Source organism: Balaenoptera musculus, chromosome 5, assembly GCF_009873245.2.
Source record: "Balaenoptera musculus isolate JJ_BM4_2016_0621 chromosome 5, mBalMus1.pri.v3, whole genome shotgun sequence".
NCBI classification, from domain to species: Eukaryota; Metazoa; Chordata; class Mammalia; order Artiodactyla; family Balaenopteridae; genus Balaenoptera; species Balaenoptera musculus.
In genome coordinates, this window is record NC_045789.1 from 113310159 (window position 1) to 113328232 (window position 18074).

The 18074-nt window shown below is 36.8% G+C and overlaps 1 protein-coding gene across 17 annotated transcripts in view; it reads left to right on the plus strand.

Annotated features, from left to right (window-relative positions):
- ANK2 (ankyrin 2) overlaps positions 1–18074 on the plus strand; it is a 591117-nt gene that overhangs the window by 324053 nt on the left and 248990 nt on the right. For 10 of the 17 annotated variants that reach the window (XM_036852145.1, XM_036852144.1, XM_036852148.1 and 7 more), the window contains exon 1: positions 10154–10497. The exons of 1 other annotated variant lie outside the window; for it this stretch is intronic. In XM_036852145.1, coding sequence (XP_036708040.1) covers positions 10363–10497 — 135 coding nt within the window. In that variant the 5' untranslated portion in view covers positions 10154–10362. Of the gene's footprint in view, positions 1–10151; positions 10498–18074 lie in introns of those variants that run through there. 6 more of the 17 variants (XM_036852140.1, XM_036852139.1, XM_036852141.1 and 3 more) reach the window with 2 other exon arrangements.

Here is an 18074-nt window from a genome sequence, read left to right on the forward strand (position 1 = left end):
TTAGAGGCCCATGGTGGCCAAGCCACAGAGTAGTATGTGTGTGTGTGTGTGTGTGTGTGTGTGTATGTGTGTGTGTGTAGACATTCATTGTAAGAGTATTCATTGCATTTTTCTGGCATTAGCAGTGATTACTCTTCATTGGTTTTAGGCATGGATGAAATATCCATGGTGTGATCAATTGTCTTACTCTTACATTAAACCATCTTCTGGTTTGTGGCTACTTTTGTGGTCATTTGTATTTTTGTGCTTTTCAATCCTCCTCATATTCAGATGATTACCAATAGGTTCAGTGCCTAGACCATTTCATGACAAAATCAAACATCTGAAAAAATAATCATATGAGAGCTGACAGAATAGTAATGTGAACAAAACCAAGGAACATTTACTGGTGATTGAATAGATTGCTGTGGATTGCCATTCTCAGAGATCTGTTGAAGCATTTCTGTGTGTACATCAGAAATATTACACATTTACCTCTTTTTATTTAAATGATATGTTTCGGCCTGGCATTTAGTGCTGAATAGATATTTATGGGATGATGAAATAAATGTTTGTAAAAACCAATCTTATTTTAAATGTGTTAAGGAAGATTTTTATTTTTTATATATTCAGTAATCAATTATGAGTGTCTGCTATATTAGAGGCATTATCAGAAGCACTAAAGACAAAACAGAAAAATAAAATATAATGAGCTCATATTCTAGTGAAGGAGAGAGGCGTAGAAAAAGATGATTACAGTTCAGTGTAGCAATCACTGTGATGGCTCTGTGTTCACAATAGGCTCTTAATCCTGCTGGCCAGGCAGGGCTTCCAAGAGAAGTCTTGTAAATATGGAGGGAGGGAGGGAGGTGATCCAGATGGAATATTAGTTGTTTATAAAAGTCCAGAAGAAATCACAAGAGAAAAGGCTAAGATGAGAGGAGGAGGGGATCAGATACTACAGGACTCTGTAGGCCACATTAAAGATTCTCTCTTTTATGGTGAAGATTATAAGAAGTGCCCTGAATAGGTTTAAGCTTTGGAAAGATCACTCTGACTATGGTGTGGAGAATGGATTGGAAGAGAGCAAGGCTAGAAGTAAGAAACTATTTAGGAGATGGTTACAGTAAATCAGCCAGGAAATGATGAATTCCTGACCTACCATAGTGGCAAACGGATGAACAAAAGTAGACTCTTCAGGATGGAGTGTATGGAAAAGGGAATGTCACAACCATGAACATTTCCAGCTTGAGCAGCAAGGTGTGTATAGGGGTGTTGGTCGGTGAGAGGAAGAAGACAGGGTCAGGAGCAGGTTTGGGGAGAACAGTAGCTCAGAGGAGAGATGTTTATTGACCCGGGAAAGCCCTGAGCATGTTTAAATACTAGCTTTAAAGATCTAGTAAAAAGGAAATACATTTCTATTAAAAAGATTTTTAAAATAACTCCTCTTAAAAAAAAAACTCTTAAGGTTTAGAAACAGATCTGTATTCTTATCATATTTATGTTCCTTCTTTCCTTCCATTCCTCCTTCCCTTCTTCCTTATCTTCTGCAGAGAAGATAAATCATCTGCTGACCTCATAGCATGATTTATAGACTTATAACTCTAAAGATTAAACACATACAAATATTAGCATAAGAGTCTATTTACTGTAGCTCATTATTATACAGATGAGAACAAATTTCAAAATGGCAGCTGACAGTGCTCTGTCCAGTATTCATTCCTTACAAACATGTGGCCAATAGCATTGTACCTCGGAGGACATAAGACCACACTGACACAATTTTAGAAGAATTGAATTAACAATATGAATTTTATGATATTTTAATTTTTATATTACCACAATTTTGGATTGCCTATAAAATTATTCTGTCTTCAGAAAAATTAGGGCATAATTAAAAGCTTTTGAACAATTTCTCCCATTTTTCAGGGAGAACAAATGATATATAATAATCAGGATATTTATTCCAGTATGAATAATAAGTGAAAGATAATAAACAATTATTTATACTTTAAGGTACAAAGAATAAATTTGCTCTAGAGAGATCTTGAAAAAGAGCCCAAATTAATTATCAGCTGGACAATGCAATTCAGATTCTTTTTGGTGCTCTAAGTTTTCACAGACTTTGAAATAAATTCAATATGGTCTACCATTTTATAATTTTAATTGTTTTAATTCTTGATTAAATGCACACTTAACATGCAGTTTAAAAGAAACTGGTGATACCGTAGTTTACAATCACGCACTGAGGTAAATGCAACACAACTGGTTGAACCTACGTGATTCAATGTTTTAATATAGTATGAGGATATCAGTTATCTTCCTCATAATAAATCAGTTTAATTGGTAATTTTGATGAACACTCATATCTACTTCAGTATGAACCAGTATTAGATATTTAGCTTGAACTTGAATTTGTTCTTGATTGATCAGTGGCTGGCAGTGTATGTCAAATGGTGTGTGTGTGTGTGTGTGTGTATACATGTGCGTTAATTTTGTTTAGAAAATATTATTTTAAAATACTTTGAGACCAATAGACTAAAATATTTCAGTAAGTATATGATTACATTGAACTGGGCTCTGTTTTACAACTGAAGACATTCTTGCAGTAATGACAAATGTATCAAAACATTTAAACCGTCATATTGTATGTCATAACCCCCAAAGTTGATGAAAAGTTGCTATTTCTCTATAACCTCTAAGGTGAATGTACAAACTGAGAATATAAATACATGTAGCTTAATGCCTGTGAACCATCAAAGGAAAACACTGTCCAGATACTGAGTGAAGTGAGAATTGAGAAGTATAGAAAAGATTAGTGAATTTTTATTTGCTAGTCTCAGTCATGGATAATTCATTTAAGCTTAGTAGTGGGGTTCCCTATATGCTTAATAGGAGAACATTATTTGGAGAGGTTGATTATAAATTCTCACTAGTACAGCTCTTCTGTTTATCTTGTCCTAAGGCTCAAGCCCTGTGTCTAACCACTGTGGCGTGTCAGAGACCTCTCTGATAGATGGGTCTAGAAAACTGTGGCACACAACATACAGAGCAGAGCTGGTCAGCTTTCTCCCCAGCCTCTGAGAACGTTGTTCCTTTGAGCACTAGACTTTCCCCATTAACTAATCCACAGTTGTGCTATGCACCATTCATTGATTTTAAAATCACCTTAACAGAGTACTTTTCAGATTACTTCTATCAGCGGTCTTCCTAGTTTACAGATAGAAACTTACAAGAAATGTTAGTGAACTAAAACACTGACTTGCATTTCAAACGGTAACAATTAAAGCCAGATTGTAATAGAGCCCTCTTCCTCTTTTTTTATTTTCGTCGCTTGACCCTCTCTATAAACAAAGCTTGCTGGGAACCCCTGCTTTAGTAATTAACCTTTTTCTGAGTATTATGTACACACATATTTTTCTTTGGAGAAAGCAGGAGTGCACAATGGCTAAATTGTTTTATTCATGTTGTGTTTCAAAATCCAGTTTAATATGACAGGGCATAGAATTGGTCAAATGGCTAGCTTTGCATACCCTACACTTCTTGCCTCATAGTCTCTTTAATGTCAGTCCACGACATTTATTGAGTGCCCACTTTGTAGTGGGCACTGTGTGGAGTAGCCTTTAGAAAACTTCTCAAGTTGTTAGCACTGTTTATTAAAGAATGTCCTCCTTTATGTACTAGAAGTCAAGAGGCAGCAGTCTGGAATGAAAATAATCGCTGGCAGGAATGTAAAATTAAATTGGTTAATTAATGTTTGTGGGCACATAAATAGCATGGCAATATTCATTTTGATTCATTTGTGTACAGCATAAACAGTAAAACTCCTTTGTACTGACCTCAATTAGAAAAGTTATGCCACATGTTAATATAGGGAATCTAGTGTAGATCTATAAATTATGCAACAGTTTTCCTGATTGATCAATTATATAACAGATCCAACTGGTGAAAATCATTACATATTTAACTTTTAGCCAAAGAAATGATATTGAATGTACTCAGACATGGGAGAAAATAACATGCTGCCTCTGTTGTTGCACAAAATGTTCCAGTTTTATTTCCACAGGTCAGTGATTCCCAAAGTTAGAAGAACTTGTCCTTGGTTTCATGTGGTTGGGCATGGAGAATTTTGCACACAATAAGAGTAATGAAATATTAGTTTAATCAGATAAATACATTTGACCAAAACAGTCTTTTTTGTTTTTTTGAGTTTCAACCCAGTGCTTTTATTATCCTTATTGAGGCTCAGATTTTCCCATCTTGGGTCAGTGTGTATGTATAATAGCTTGGATTCCAGCAGCCATTTAGGCTTGTGATTTATTTGAGTTTATTGCCACCTTTTTACTATTTGTATGCCATTGGTCCCACCTGTTATATTCTTTTTCCTATTCTTCTTTGCCTTATTTTGGATTAATCAACTATTTTTTTATTGTTCCATTTTTTCCCTCTTCTTTGAATTTCTTAATTATATATTCTTTTATTTTAGTGGCTACCCTAGAGATTATAATATATAACCTCAACTTCTTATAGATCCAGACTTCTTTTATCTTGTTGTTCCACAGTCTTTAGCATAGTTTTCCATCTTCAAGGTCACCTCATGGTCCCAATGGCTGCTAGAGTGCCAGCTATCATATCCACATCCCAGGCAATGGGAAGGAGAAAGGGGGAAGGACAAAAGGGACCACACCATTAAAGAGCTTTCCCGGGACTCTCTTCCCACTTCTTCTTAAATCCTAATGTGCACCTTTATCTGAAGTGCAGACTAGGAAATGTAAGGTTTTGGTTAGGCAGAATACCCAGGACTCTGCTACTAAGCAGGAAGTACAGAATGGATACGGTAGGCTTGAATTATGACTACCATGAGGAAAAAAAGAGGAAAGGGAGAGATGTTTTGTAATCTAAGCAGATTTCTAAATTCAGCAAAGGTAACGTAAATCTTACATGTTAACAATGATCTGCAAAATACAAAGTGTTAACTGAATACCATGTTAGGACAGTGCATTTTGTACATGATAGTTTAGGTTAAGGGAGACTCTACCTTGATTTTTTTCATCTGTGTGATGGATACTCTTAAACAACCCTTACAACTTGGAAGAGAGGAAAAAATTAATTTCCGTCACTCTGAGTGAACTTTTCTTTCTGATTTGCCACTTTAAAGACTTTTGGCAAAATATTTTTTTCAGTATTTTTAATATGATAGCACTTGCCCTTTAAGAACAAGCGAATCAAAATATTTGAAGGAGAATAAAACCCCTACTAGTGTTTGCAGTTGATTTGCAAAAACTTGTTCTACGAAGTCCTATAAAGCTGTCCTACCATGTCCGTTTTGGTGAGTGAGACCATTCAGAGTGAAAGTTCTATTACAAATTGTGAGATGTAGAAAGCTGGCAGGGTGTGGTTTCCAAAATGTTTGAAGTTTTTCAGTGGGGCTAATATTCAGGAAGGGTGGGGCAAGAGCAAAAGAGTCTACATCCTGGAAAAGAGCTCCGGGTCCCAACAAAGAGTTGGTCGGATTTCACACTGTGGTCCTTTCATCTTTCCTTGTGAGTCTCCCAGGGAAATGCTAGGGATCATAGTCAGCTCCTAGCACAGGAACCCATGATGCAAGACACTGAGTACTTCTTATCCTTTTTGTTTGTTTGTTTTTCATGCTAACGAACTAAATAGATGGTCAGCTTCAGACACCCACCACCTCGTGTTAGATGTTATGTTCAAGTGTTAACAAGTTCTGTTTCATAGAAGTAAAGAACTTCAGAGCTGGAAGGGATCTAGCAATCATTCAGTCTAACCCCCTTATTTTAAAAAAGAGAAAATGAAAGCCCAGATTTGATAAAGATTACACACATCCACACAGGTAAATTAGTGGTGGAACCAAAATTTGGGATTAGTTACTCCTAGCTAAGAGGTCTTTTCACACCTCTGCGGGAGCTGTGATCTAACTCTTTAGGTTAAATTATAGAACTGTGACAGTTATTTCTTTTCCAAGGTGTTAGTTTTCTGATGATTCTGTAATCATTGCTTCTTACTTAAGAGGTGAAATTTAAAACTGCAGTGGATGGTTTTCAGATTTGCTGTCATAGGGACCTTAGCAGCTACTTTCAGATTACAGCTGAGAAGCTGGCCTTTGTTCTCAGTCCTTAATCACTTCTCTCTTTTGATGGATTTGAAACACAGCAATACAGATGAAATAATACCAGTAAAAGTGCTTGGGAATTTAAGAAGATATTGCAAATATGCCACAGCACGGGGGTCTTGAATTTCACTTTCTATATCGTGTACTAAGTTCAAGTATCCTGCTCCAAGTGTGGCCAAACATGCAAATATTTGCTTTCTGAGTAATTTGCCCTAATGACTTTGAAGCATTTTTAAGAAACAGTGGTGACATTGTTCTGCCCTGGCAGAAAACATGTCCCTTGTTATGTCCACAGAGATCCCCGTAGTCTGCAGGCACATTTTTAAGACATGGGTGCTGCACAGTATTTGCTAATCTTGCCTTCTATGTGACACAATGTTAGGTATATAGGCTGTCACATCACCCAAGTCTTTGTGACAAACCTCTCAGGCGCCACTCTTAGTTAAACACTAGGAGTAAAACTGGAAATGTTTTAACTTCTGAAGTAATATCCTCTTCTGTGGACCCTTCTCCTCCTTGGTTTTGATCAGGCTGAAAGCATCAGACCATTGGGAAAGTTTGGAGTGATCACAAATGTGAAAGCTGTTCATTGCAAGTTATGTTTTCATAGCTATCATATCATATCATATCATATCAATTATCGTCGATAATTTAAATCTGTTCAGCCAGAAAATAGAAAATTTCAGCAATCACAGGAGCACAAGTGGTGCGTACCTGTCTTTCCTTTGCCCATTCTTCAGGCATTCACCTTTAGCAGTGAGATTTTGGTACCACTATGGGGCGTAGTTTGGGCAGCCCAAACGATAGGAGCATGGATATTATCTTCAACAAGCATGAAGTTTCTCTACTAGGGAAAGAATGAGAAGACTTCCCTGGGATGAAGGGAGAGAAGGGTAGAAGACTGATTGCTAGTCACTTAGAAAAAGTATCTTCTAAGAGTTGTCAACATGTTTCTTTGTTGGTTTATAATTCAGTGTACTTTTAGACTTTTTTTTCTCTTGTAACAAAGCACTACAAATTATTTTCTAGGAAAATACACCCCAACCAATGTTATTATTTTTCCAAACACTAAAAAAGGTGTTTATTGCAAATCTGGAAATAAAATTAAAGATTTGTTATGCTTAAAATGTTTATAATTTTCAAATCTGTTACTGTTAATGTGTAAAAGGAGACGTTTAGGTCAGTGTAGTCCAGTTAAATATTGATATTATGAATTGTGCTCCTATTTGGGGCTCCCTTTTATTCATTTACTTAACAAACATTTAATACTCCTGTGTGTGTTTTACTTCTGTGAGAAGGTCAGTGAGAGAGATGAGGCATTTGATGTAAAAAGACAAGAGCTGATAGTAGTCTCAACTTTATTCAAAAAGATAGAACAAATTAAAAGACTAACATAGGTGTCATTAAGACTTCCAGGCGAAGGTGAATTTTAAAATGAGTTTTGAAAAAGTGAACTTGTACTGGTAGAGGAAGGGAGATGCATGCTTGGCTGAAAGAGAAGCAAAAGACACAGTGGTAGAATGGGTAATGTATTAACGTGACAGAAACATGCCAGGAAACAATTCATGCTGTTAAAGCACTGTAAAAGTATTTATGAAGCACCTAGGAACATCTTTCCCAATCCAGAGTGGTTAAATATTTCTTTTATATGTATAGATACAGCTCAGTGAGGGGAGGAGGCTAGAGAGAATTTTCAGGATTTGCTTCCAATTTTTAAGTTGCATGATTTTATATCAAAAGGCTGTTAAATATTAAATTTCTTGCTTTAAAAATAGTCCACTTACTAATTCTAAATGTGCGTAAATGTAAACGGTTGGTGAAATATTGATTTCTATTTTGAATAAAATAGTTCATATATATTCAAGAAGAAGCAGCTGTCTTGAGACTTTGTAAGGCATTATAAGGCTTTATGAACCTTCTTCTAGAGAAGATAGGAAAAATTAAAACATATCCTTTTGGTAGAGTTTGTAACCACATCATTAAACATCATAGCTTACTTAATTCCTACAGTACATGGTTCAAAGTATATGGAACGTTCAATGAAAAATTACCACATTATACAAAATCATTAGTTTAGTCTATATAAGAATAATTCAGGCAACTTGGAAGGCTTTGCTTGATACATCTCAGCTACCAGTCTAATCTTGTTACTGATATTGAAGCTCCATCTTTTTTAATACTTTCACCCAAATCTTTAATATCTTAAATGTTTAGATTATGCTCCTCTTTAACATGAATGGAGAAATCATCTCCACCCCTCCATTGTTGTCCTAATATTGTGGTTCAGTCAATTAATTTTTTTAGAAAGGTTTAAACAATATCTTCACCTATAGCTGAAAGGTAAAAATAATTTCACTGAATGCCGATAATGCCTCTCAGATACTGAAGTGTAGGGCTCCAATATTTACTAACATACCCTAGGCTCGTGAGCTCTGGGATAAAGACTTATTCAAAACAGGATTGGTAAAAAAAGCATTGTGGGGCTCTTGTGGAAATCAACAATCCAAAAGTGCCAATCGCAGATTTGAGTTCATAGGGCTTTGGACAGCAATATAGAGTGATAGAGTATTTCAGGAATGCTGTTTTTAACGAAAAAATGACAAAGCATTTTTACTTTTTTCAAAAAATGACAAATTGAAAAGTGAGTTCTATCAAATGTAACGTGGTTAATTCCTAAGTATTGATATCTTCTACTTCCTGTTTTCCCCAAATGATCACTTTCATTTCAGTACATTTCTTAAACATTTAATATTTAATATGTAGCATATAGATGGATGATACAATAATCAAGTCTGGACCCTACCAGTGAAGAGTTTAAAACCTATTTGGAAGAGAAAATATGCACACACAAAACAAATAACAAATGAGGAAGGACAGGACTATTAAAATAATTAGATATATAATGTTGTAGAGGAAATTCAATGGGGGAATGAAGTTCAACCCATAATAGTCTATAACAAAGTCTTGATTTTTAAAAATATCATAATTGGCTTCAAAAATCTATGGTGTGGGGAGAGGGAAGGGTAAGCTGGGACGAAGTGAGAGAGTGGCATTGACATATATACACTACCAAATGTAAAATAGATAGCTAGTGGGAAGCAGCTGCATAGCACAGGGAGATCAGCTCGGTGCTTTGTGACCACCTAGAAGGGTGGGATAGAGAGGGTGGGAGGGAGACCCAAGAGGGAGGAGATATGGGGATATATATATACGTATAGCTGATGCACTTTGTTATACAGCAGCAACTAACACAACAATGTAAAGCAATTATACTCCAATGAAGATGTTAAAAAAAAATCTATGGTGTGTTTGCTATGCTCATCTCAGTGGGAAACAATTTCTTCCAAAATCTGTAATATGGTTTCAAAGATAGTATGTATCATATTGAAAGCCATTCTTTTTTTTCCCCCCTCCCCTTGAAAGCCATTCTTGATTATCTATTATAAAGCTGAGGGAAACATTTTCAAAATAGTAAAAATTAAAAAGAATTATAAATGAAGCAAAATGTTTGTTCTTACTGGAACACTCATGAATAATGAAAAACTGTGGATAACTTATTAAATTTAAAACATCCATACTGGTGTAAAATGAGCCATTTTGATTGATGTGTTTCCAGTGAATTGTAAATGCTGCAAGGATGGCTAATTGTTTTCTGTAAATGATTATGAAAAAAAAAATCTGTTAGCCAAGTGAATCCTTCTTGGTTTAAGCAATTACAAAAGTAATGTTTACCTGTTCTGCTGGTGAAGCGAGGTCGTTAGCAACTTTAGTGTTCGGTGTGAATAGGAAGACCGAGAGGGGGAAAATCAAAGACATTCATTGAGTAATGCAAAAATTCTCCTATGTAGAGACATTTTACACAGCAGGAACTTCAGTCCATGTGTAAAGGAGGCTGCTTGCATGGTGAAAAACAAAACAACACTGCCCCCTCCCCTGCTCCTCCTTGGCCTCGCCCCCCCTCACTCCATTGACATGCATAGCTGGCCTGGTAGGTGTAAAAATAGACTGGCAGAGCCTGAATTGGAAATGGTCACTGAAGGCAGCCTGCAGTTGCTCGGGTTTTGAGTTCTCTCTGACACCAGCAAGCCGGCCAGCAGATGGGGAGAACTGGTGAGGGGCGTGTAGGGGAACTGAGCAGAGGAGCCAAGGATCGTCTGATGAATCGTCCACGTTAGTATCCCCCTGGGAGCCCTGGACAGAGCACAGAGGGCAAGGACGGCCCCACTGACAGCAGGAACCGTAGAACTGAGATGGGTAATGCAGCTCTCTGCCCGTCTTGTCATGCGGATAAGAGTGTAAGAGCACAGGGACACTTGCAGGAGTTGGACAAAACCCCAGACTACTATGGCTGTAACAGCGAGGACACCGAAGAACTTGGGGTGCGGGTAAGTTCTAAGTCACAGGCTGGAGGAGAGGAGGATGGTGGCCCGAGAATCAACACTGGACCTCATTGGGTAAAACTCCAAACTTCCTGGAAGGAAGTTGACAGAATAAAACCAATGTGATCAAACCAGCTGACTGCCTCTGATTCAGTGGCCTGCGGCTGTTTCCTCTTCGTGTTCTGCAATGTTCATGTTTGTTCCTTCTGAGCTGTCTTTAGCTGTGAACTGACAGTTGGGAATAAGCAAGGATGCCGTCTCTTTAATTTAAAGTTTTGTCCAAAGCTGAACATATATTTTATTATGGAGTGACTTGCAGCAATATTGCAGAGATTCACTTACATTCAGGCTGTTAAATTATTTTGCCTGTTCATATATTCATAGTTCATTTTTCATTAGGATTAAAAAGCACGTGCTAACTTCCCAGTTTCAACCTATAAAGGCGTTTTTCTTCTAATATTTAACTAACTTCAGTGAAAAGGCCTTTAAATACTGTTCTGATTATGATGATAATATTTTGTGCAGAGGCCTAAAAGTCGAGCCATCAAATATCTAAGTTGACTTTCAGACTTTAATAATTCATAGTCATGGTATGTTTCTTAAAATGATTACAAAGGCTTATTGTGATTTTTTTGGGGGGGGAGGGCCAAAAATCTTTCTGAAATATTTTGATTTTCCTATTTGCTGGAGGATAAAGTTTACCTTTCATCTGTCAGATGCAGGAATTTGACCTTATTGCAAGTCATGTATTTCAGAGCGTAGCCATGAAACTAAGATAAGGAAGATTTCTGAATCAAAGAAACATACTCTGTACTTTGAAGTGTGTGCCCGATATTTCCAGGAGTGAGGACTTTGAGGTGACTCCCTACTGTCTTTGGCTTTTACTCTGACCTGGATGAATTTCATAATTTCGTAGCATTGAGATTCTGTCAGACCACAGTGAAACTGAAAGAGAAACTAAGAACTTATCAGTAAAAACAACGTGCAGAGCCAGTGTTTGCAGGTAGCTGCAGTGAAAAGAAAGTCTGTCAGCACTGTAGTGCAAATGAGGACGGTGCTTCCCGAATTGGAAAGAAGCCACCCCAGGCAAGAGATTAAGCAAAAGGGTGGGGAGGGGGGCACACCTGCCTTAACAACCGCACCGCCCAGGTTTGTGACCAGGGGCTGTTGCAGTTCTCATTCTGGGTTATGGTTTATGGTTTAAATTATCCACATCCAACAGGAGCATCATTCGGGATTTCTGAGCGGCCACTTCGAGTGCAATTTCTGGACTGAAGGGGCGAAAAAAGGTGAACTTTTGGGTAACTGTTTAGTAGCTCTACAAGCTTGCTTAGTTGCAATATATGAATATATTCTCCAAGAAGTGACTACCTTGCTTAAAAGGTAGTTTCTAGGAATTTTTTTCATTAATTTAACATTGAGACCATTCTTTAAAATGTTAGTTAATAACTCCCTCAATATTTTTAAGTTACACAAGTGTATTCCCTGTTTTCACCTCTTAAAAACCATTAAGAAAAATGTAAAGCATGAAAATAAATTAGAGGTACTTTAAAAATTAAATATAAAAGCCTATTTTTAAAACGTAGAGAACAGAAGTGATGATATTTTGATGCACTGATAGGTTCTTTTAGGTAAAGAAGAGCAAGATTTAGCATGATTTTGAGATCCAAGGGCTGAAATAAGAAATTCATTCAAAACTTTCGAGTTCAGAAAATGATTAAAAACTTTTTAAGAAGAAATAATCAATAGCGATATCATTCCCCTGTTAAAATCCTCCTATCCATTTTAATATAGATATTAGCCCTGAAAAAAATTAGAGTTGATATTTTAAAAATTACTACAATCTGATTTCTCTGAATTAAATAATATAACCTGCTGATCATTGAATAATCTCTTCTGTCAAAGATTTTATGGACAGAAGCATATAATGATTGTTGTGACATGGAAAGGTATGGTAGAAGTGGAAATGCACCTGTTGTCTACTTTCTGAAGTGATATTTTACTCAGGATTTCACCACTTTAGACATGGGCAAAAAAAAAAAAAAAAGGTAATACCAAAGATGACAAGCAAAATATGTGGTTCTATCTAGCTTTAACTTTCCCAAATTTAAGAACTCTATCGTCTTTCTTTACTTTTAAATGGGTACTGTAAGACTGAAGCCACTCACTCCTTACATCATCTAGATACATTTCATAATTAGTCCCTTTTCATCATTCATGCTTGTCATTATTAATGATTAAGTTAAGAGGTTCAGAACTTACTAACTTTTATTTTTATAATAATCTTTTTTTGGGGGAAAAAACAGAAACAGATGTCCTTAGCACTTTTTTTTCTTCTGGAAATTAACTTAGAAATATTTCGTAGAGTTTATTGTGTTTGAGAGACAAAAATTTCAACTAAATAAATTTCCAGGTTTATTCATAATCGGAACTAAACTCATGGGAAAAAATATAAATTTAAAGTTCTAAAACTGCTGGGCTTTCTGTAAATTAATACTTCATTCTTTTCTATAAGTTTTATTTAGAATTTTGAATAGTCTGACATTTGTTTGTATATATAAATATAGCAATGAGGAATAAATCAGTTACCAGGAATTGTTGAAAGTAAGCGAACAAAAATAATTTCTTCTAGAACAATATTATAGTATGTGCATATTTGAAATTCCACTTAATAGGCTTATACATTTTTTATAAGATAAAAAAAATGAGACCATAATTATTTCCAGATATGTTACATAATTAAACCCAGAAATTATACCACAAAAAAGTAGAAAATGAACCTAAAGATTATTGTGGCAATATAATAATTTCCTAAGTTTTAAAGTAACTTTAAAAGATTATAGCAGGACTTCCCTGGTGGCAGAGTGGATAACACTCTGCACTCCCCAATGCAGGGGGCCCGGCTTCGATCCCTGGTCAGGGAACTAGATCCCACATGCATGCCGCAACTAAGAGTTCGCATGCCGCAACTAAAGAGCCTGTGTTCCGCAACTAAGGAGCCGGGGAGCCAAAACTAAGGAATCTTGGAGCCACAACTAAGGAGCCCGCCTGCCGCCACTAAGACCTGGCACAACCAAAATAAATAAATAAATAAATAAATATTAAAAAAAAAAAAGATTATAGCAAAAATGATGAATAGCTAATATGCCCCCAAATTTTAAAGTTCTATAACTGGACAAATAATATTTTATAATGTGTATTCAAATTAATACTTAAATTCCAGAGCCAAGTCCAGCAAACTCTTTCTGTAAAGGGTCCGAGAGTGGATATTATAGACTTTGTGGGCACATGGTCTCTGTTGCTGCTCCTCAGCTCTGTTGGTTGCAGGGCAAACGCAGCCTTAGGCAGCAGGGCAACAAATCGACCTGGCTGTTGTCCAACAATTACTAAATTTTTCTATTATTAAATTTTCGATTGCTAAATTTTTCAGTCACTAAATATTAATTTTAGTATTCTTTTCCTATTTTGTAAGATATACATTAAAACAATAATAAAATATTCTGTCTGTTAACAAAGATATAAAATAAAATAATATTCAGTCTTAGAAGAGTGTGTTGAGACTGGTAGACATTCCAGGGTATGCTGTAAATTTTTCTAAATATTTGGAAAGCAATTTGGAAATACATTTCAAACTAGTTACAGTGTCTCTTTTTCATTTTGCTAGTGCAGCCAGGACTCTAGTGGCAGGGAGATATTTGCATGGAGAAAAAGAGTAGGCAAACCTTCTGGGCAGACTCTCACCCCCGACCACAGATAAAGAACTGCACTGGACTCCAGCCCCTATGTTGTGAGTATTCCCAAGTTCATCCCTCCCTTCACTCAAACTTTAAGGGCACGAGAGAGCTCTACTTCCAGAGAGACCTTATTCCAAATCTACTGAGAAAAAATGTCTGCCTTCCTAATGAAGATATAAGGCTCATGAGCCTATGTTAGGGTTTTCCTCTGAAATGTGGTTACCTCTTACATTAGTCCTTAAAGGACTCCAAGATCTGCTATTATCACAATCAGCTTGACAGTTCCAAAAAGAGGAAGCATGTGGGGTAGTAGAGAGTTGAGAATAAAATTCAGCTGTACTAAAATTCTTATTCAGAGTAAGTCCTAGTGATATTTCTAAATATTTCTGTTGATCACAGAAGGGAAAACTGCATGATCTCTCAGATACCTTTTCCTTTTCCTTTTTACAGATGATGGGTATATATATTCCAGTTTTGCTTATGAAAGAAGAAGCTCTCAGAGATGCTTTATAGAGTTTGTCCTGGATTCTTAGGGGAGCTCTGTCTGGGACATGAGTCCGCAAAGCCATGCAAGGGCTAAGTGGGCTCCAGAGAGACGGCTTCTTGACCGTGCTTTGGTGAAATGCAGACTAGAACAGCGTCAGGAATAGATCTTCTTTTCTTGTTCTTCTTGGCTTGTATTTTTGTCATGGCATCATTTATAGATTTGCAAATTGTTCTAAGTGTTCTTTATATTTGTCTGGTATTGAGATCATGTACTTTTCACTGTAGTTTTTTTTTTTTTTTAACATCTTTATTGGAGTATAATTGCTTTACGATGGTGTGTTAGTTTCTGCTTTATAACAAAGTGAATCAGTTATATATATACATATGTTCCCATATCTCTTCCCTCTTGCGTCTCCCTCCCTCCCACCCTCCCTATCCCACCCCTCTAGGTGGTCACAAAACACCGAGCTGATCTCCCTGTGCTATGCGGCTGCTTCCCACTAGCTATCTATTTTACGTTTGGTAGTGTATATATGAGCATATGGGGAGGGGGAAGGGTAAGCTGTGACAAAGTGAGAGAGTGGCATGGACATATATTCACCGTAGTTTCTTTACCATATCAGATTAATTTGCTTTGTCCCAAGAGCAAAACCATAAATGTGATGCTTCATCACAAATATTACCTAGATTATCTGTCCTAGATGACTTTTAAATTGTTATCCTCCTCGTTTTAGCAGTTTTTTCTCAGAGATTTTTATTTTCTTGTTTCATTTATTTAAACATTTTTTCAGTTATAGTAAAAAAATTTTATCTTCTTTATTTCAGCCTTCTTGTTATTGTATACATTTTCTTGTGACCTTAGCCCCTGGGCATTGAATTCTGGTGTTTTTGTGAGAACAATTCAGTACTTTTCTGCTGTGCTGAATCAAGAGGTAGTAAGTCAATCAGCAAATATTTATTGAGCTAGGTATCGATCTAAATGCTGGCCATATGTGGATGAGACAGAGTAGGGGGAGACAAACATTAAACTTGCATAGGGAGGTGGGGGCAACGTGCTGCCCGGCTGAGGTAGGAATGTGCTGGGTGAGTCCAAGGGACAAAAAGGCCGCATGGTTGCAGCATCGGGAACAGAGAAGAAAGGGGCTGGCAGTGAGGTCTGAGAGGCAGGCACAGGCCTACCTTGGCAGAAGTTTAGATTGCTTTCTAAATGTAGTGGGCCTTGGTAAAGGACTTGGATTCATTCAAAGTACAGTGGGAAACCTCTGGAGGGTTTTAGAGAAATAGGAGAACCTCATTTATGCTTCAAAAGATCTTTCTCGAGTGAGCTTTCTCCTCCTCCCTCCCTCTCTGTGCCTCTGTCCCTATCTCTCTCTTTCTCTGTGTCTCTATCTCTGCTTGGTGGAGAATGGATTGTGCATTCCATCAACGGAGGCCAACTTAAGCTGTCCCAGAAACCCCTGAGGTGAACTATGATGTAGGATTAAGTTAGGGTGTTAATAGTGGTGGTGAGAGAAGTGATCAGATTCCGGATGTATTTTTGTTTTTATTGAAGGATTGTTTTGGCTCTTGAATGAAAGAGAAGGGGTTATTGGCTTAAGCAACTGGGTACAAGATGGTGCTATTTACTAAGGTGGAGTGGTGTGTGTGTGTGCGCGCTCACGGTGTGTGTGTGTGTGAAAGAAAGAGAGATGGTTCCTTATCTATGAAGCACACAGTATGTCAAGAGAGTTAAACTTTTCTTCAATTTTGAGTTCTAAGAGGATAGAAATAAGAGACTTTAAATGTTATTGTGAACATTATCTTTGGTAGCCTTTTTTATAACTGTTATAAGAAAACTTTCTTCCTATAGTTTTGTTATTAACCCTACAAAGGTCCAAGAGTATGATGAAAATCATTCTGGTAAAGCATTTTTAAAAATATGAAATGATATAGAGCATGGTTATGTAACTTTTGGATAATTTATTTAAAGATAAACATTGAAAGAAGATAAGATATGGCTTCTGTCGTCTAGGAACTTTCAATCTAGTCTTAGAAGCAGGACTTATCCACATGTAATCAATTAACTATTAAAGTCAATAGGAGAGTAGGTGGCAGTGTAAGTGATGAAATGAGTACCTAAAAGATGACAAGGAAGAAGAGGAACAGTACAGATCATACTGTTTTGGGAATGTCTCATGGACAGGGCTGAGATTCAGCTAGTATAGAGCAGAACAGCTGTACCAATTGTTTATACTTTGAAATGATTCCATGCAGACTAATTAAATAGCCGCTTCTATGAGCCCACCAAGCTGCTTCTTCTACTGTGGCTACCTGGAGCCCATCCTCAGGATTCCCCCGTCCACTTCCAACCCCAAAATGAACAAATAGAGGAATGATGCCCAGACTAGCTGGGGGCCTCCAGGACCACCTTCCTCTAGTGCTACAGACAATGTCCATTGTGATTGGCTGGTGTGTGAACTGTACCAGCTGTTAAATATTTTGAACATCCATTCTGCTAATGGAGAAGTTGGAGCCTGTAGTAGATTTTTAAAAATTTTATTTTTAAATTTTTTTATTGCAGTAGAGTTGGTGTACAATATTATATAAGTTTCAAGTATACGACATAGTTAGTGATTCACAATTCTTAAAGGTTATACTCGATTTATAGTTATAAAATATTGGCTATATTCCCTGTGCTATATAATATATCCTTGTAGCTTACTTATTTTACATGTAGTAGTTTGCACCTCTTAATCCCCACCCCTAATTTGCTCTCCCCCACCACTGGTAATGACTAATTTGTTCTCTATATCTGTGAGTCTGTTTCTTTTTTGTTATACTCACTAGTTTGTTGTATTTTTTAGATTCCGCATATAAGTGATATCATACAGTATTTGTCTTTTTCTGTCTGACTTATTTCACTTAGCATATTACCCTTAAAGTCCGTCCAGGTTGCTGCAAATGGCAAAATTTAATTCCTTTTTTTATGGCCGAGTAGTATTCCATTGTATAGATGTGCTAGCTTACAGTAGATCTTGGAAGCAGAGTACAATCTTGGTTCCTGTTGGGAAGAAGGCACATTCAGTAAGCATTTATTGAGCATTTATTAAGTGCCAGGCACTGGGCTTACCAAGATGAACAAGACATGCAATTTTGGCTTGAAGGAGCGTAATCCAAGGATGGACAAAGCAGGAGTCCCAATATGGTGTTACAGTGTGGTGAGAAAGCACAGTGTATTGTGGAATACCTAAGAATGACAACTCAGTCTCAGAGGGTTACAGAAAAGTCAAATCTTGAAGCATTATGAGCAGATCACAAGCTCAGTCTTGGAGTCAATAGTAACATTAGAATGAGAGAAGCAGTGTATGAATCCCCATGGCTGTA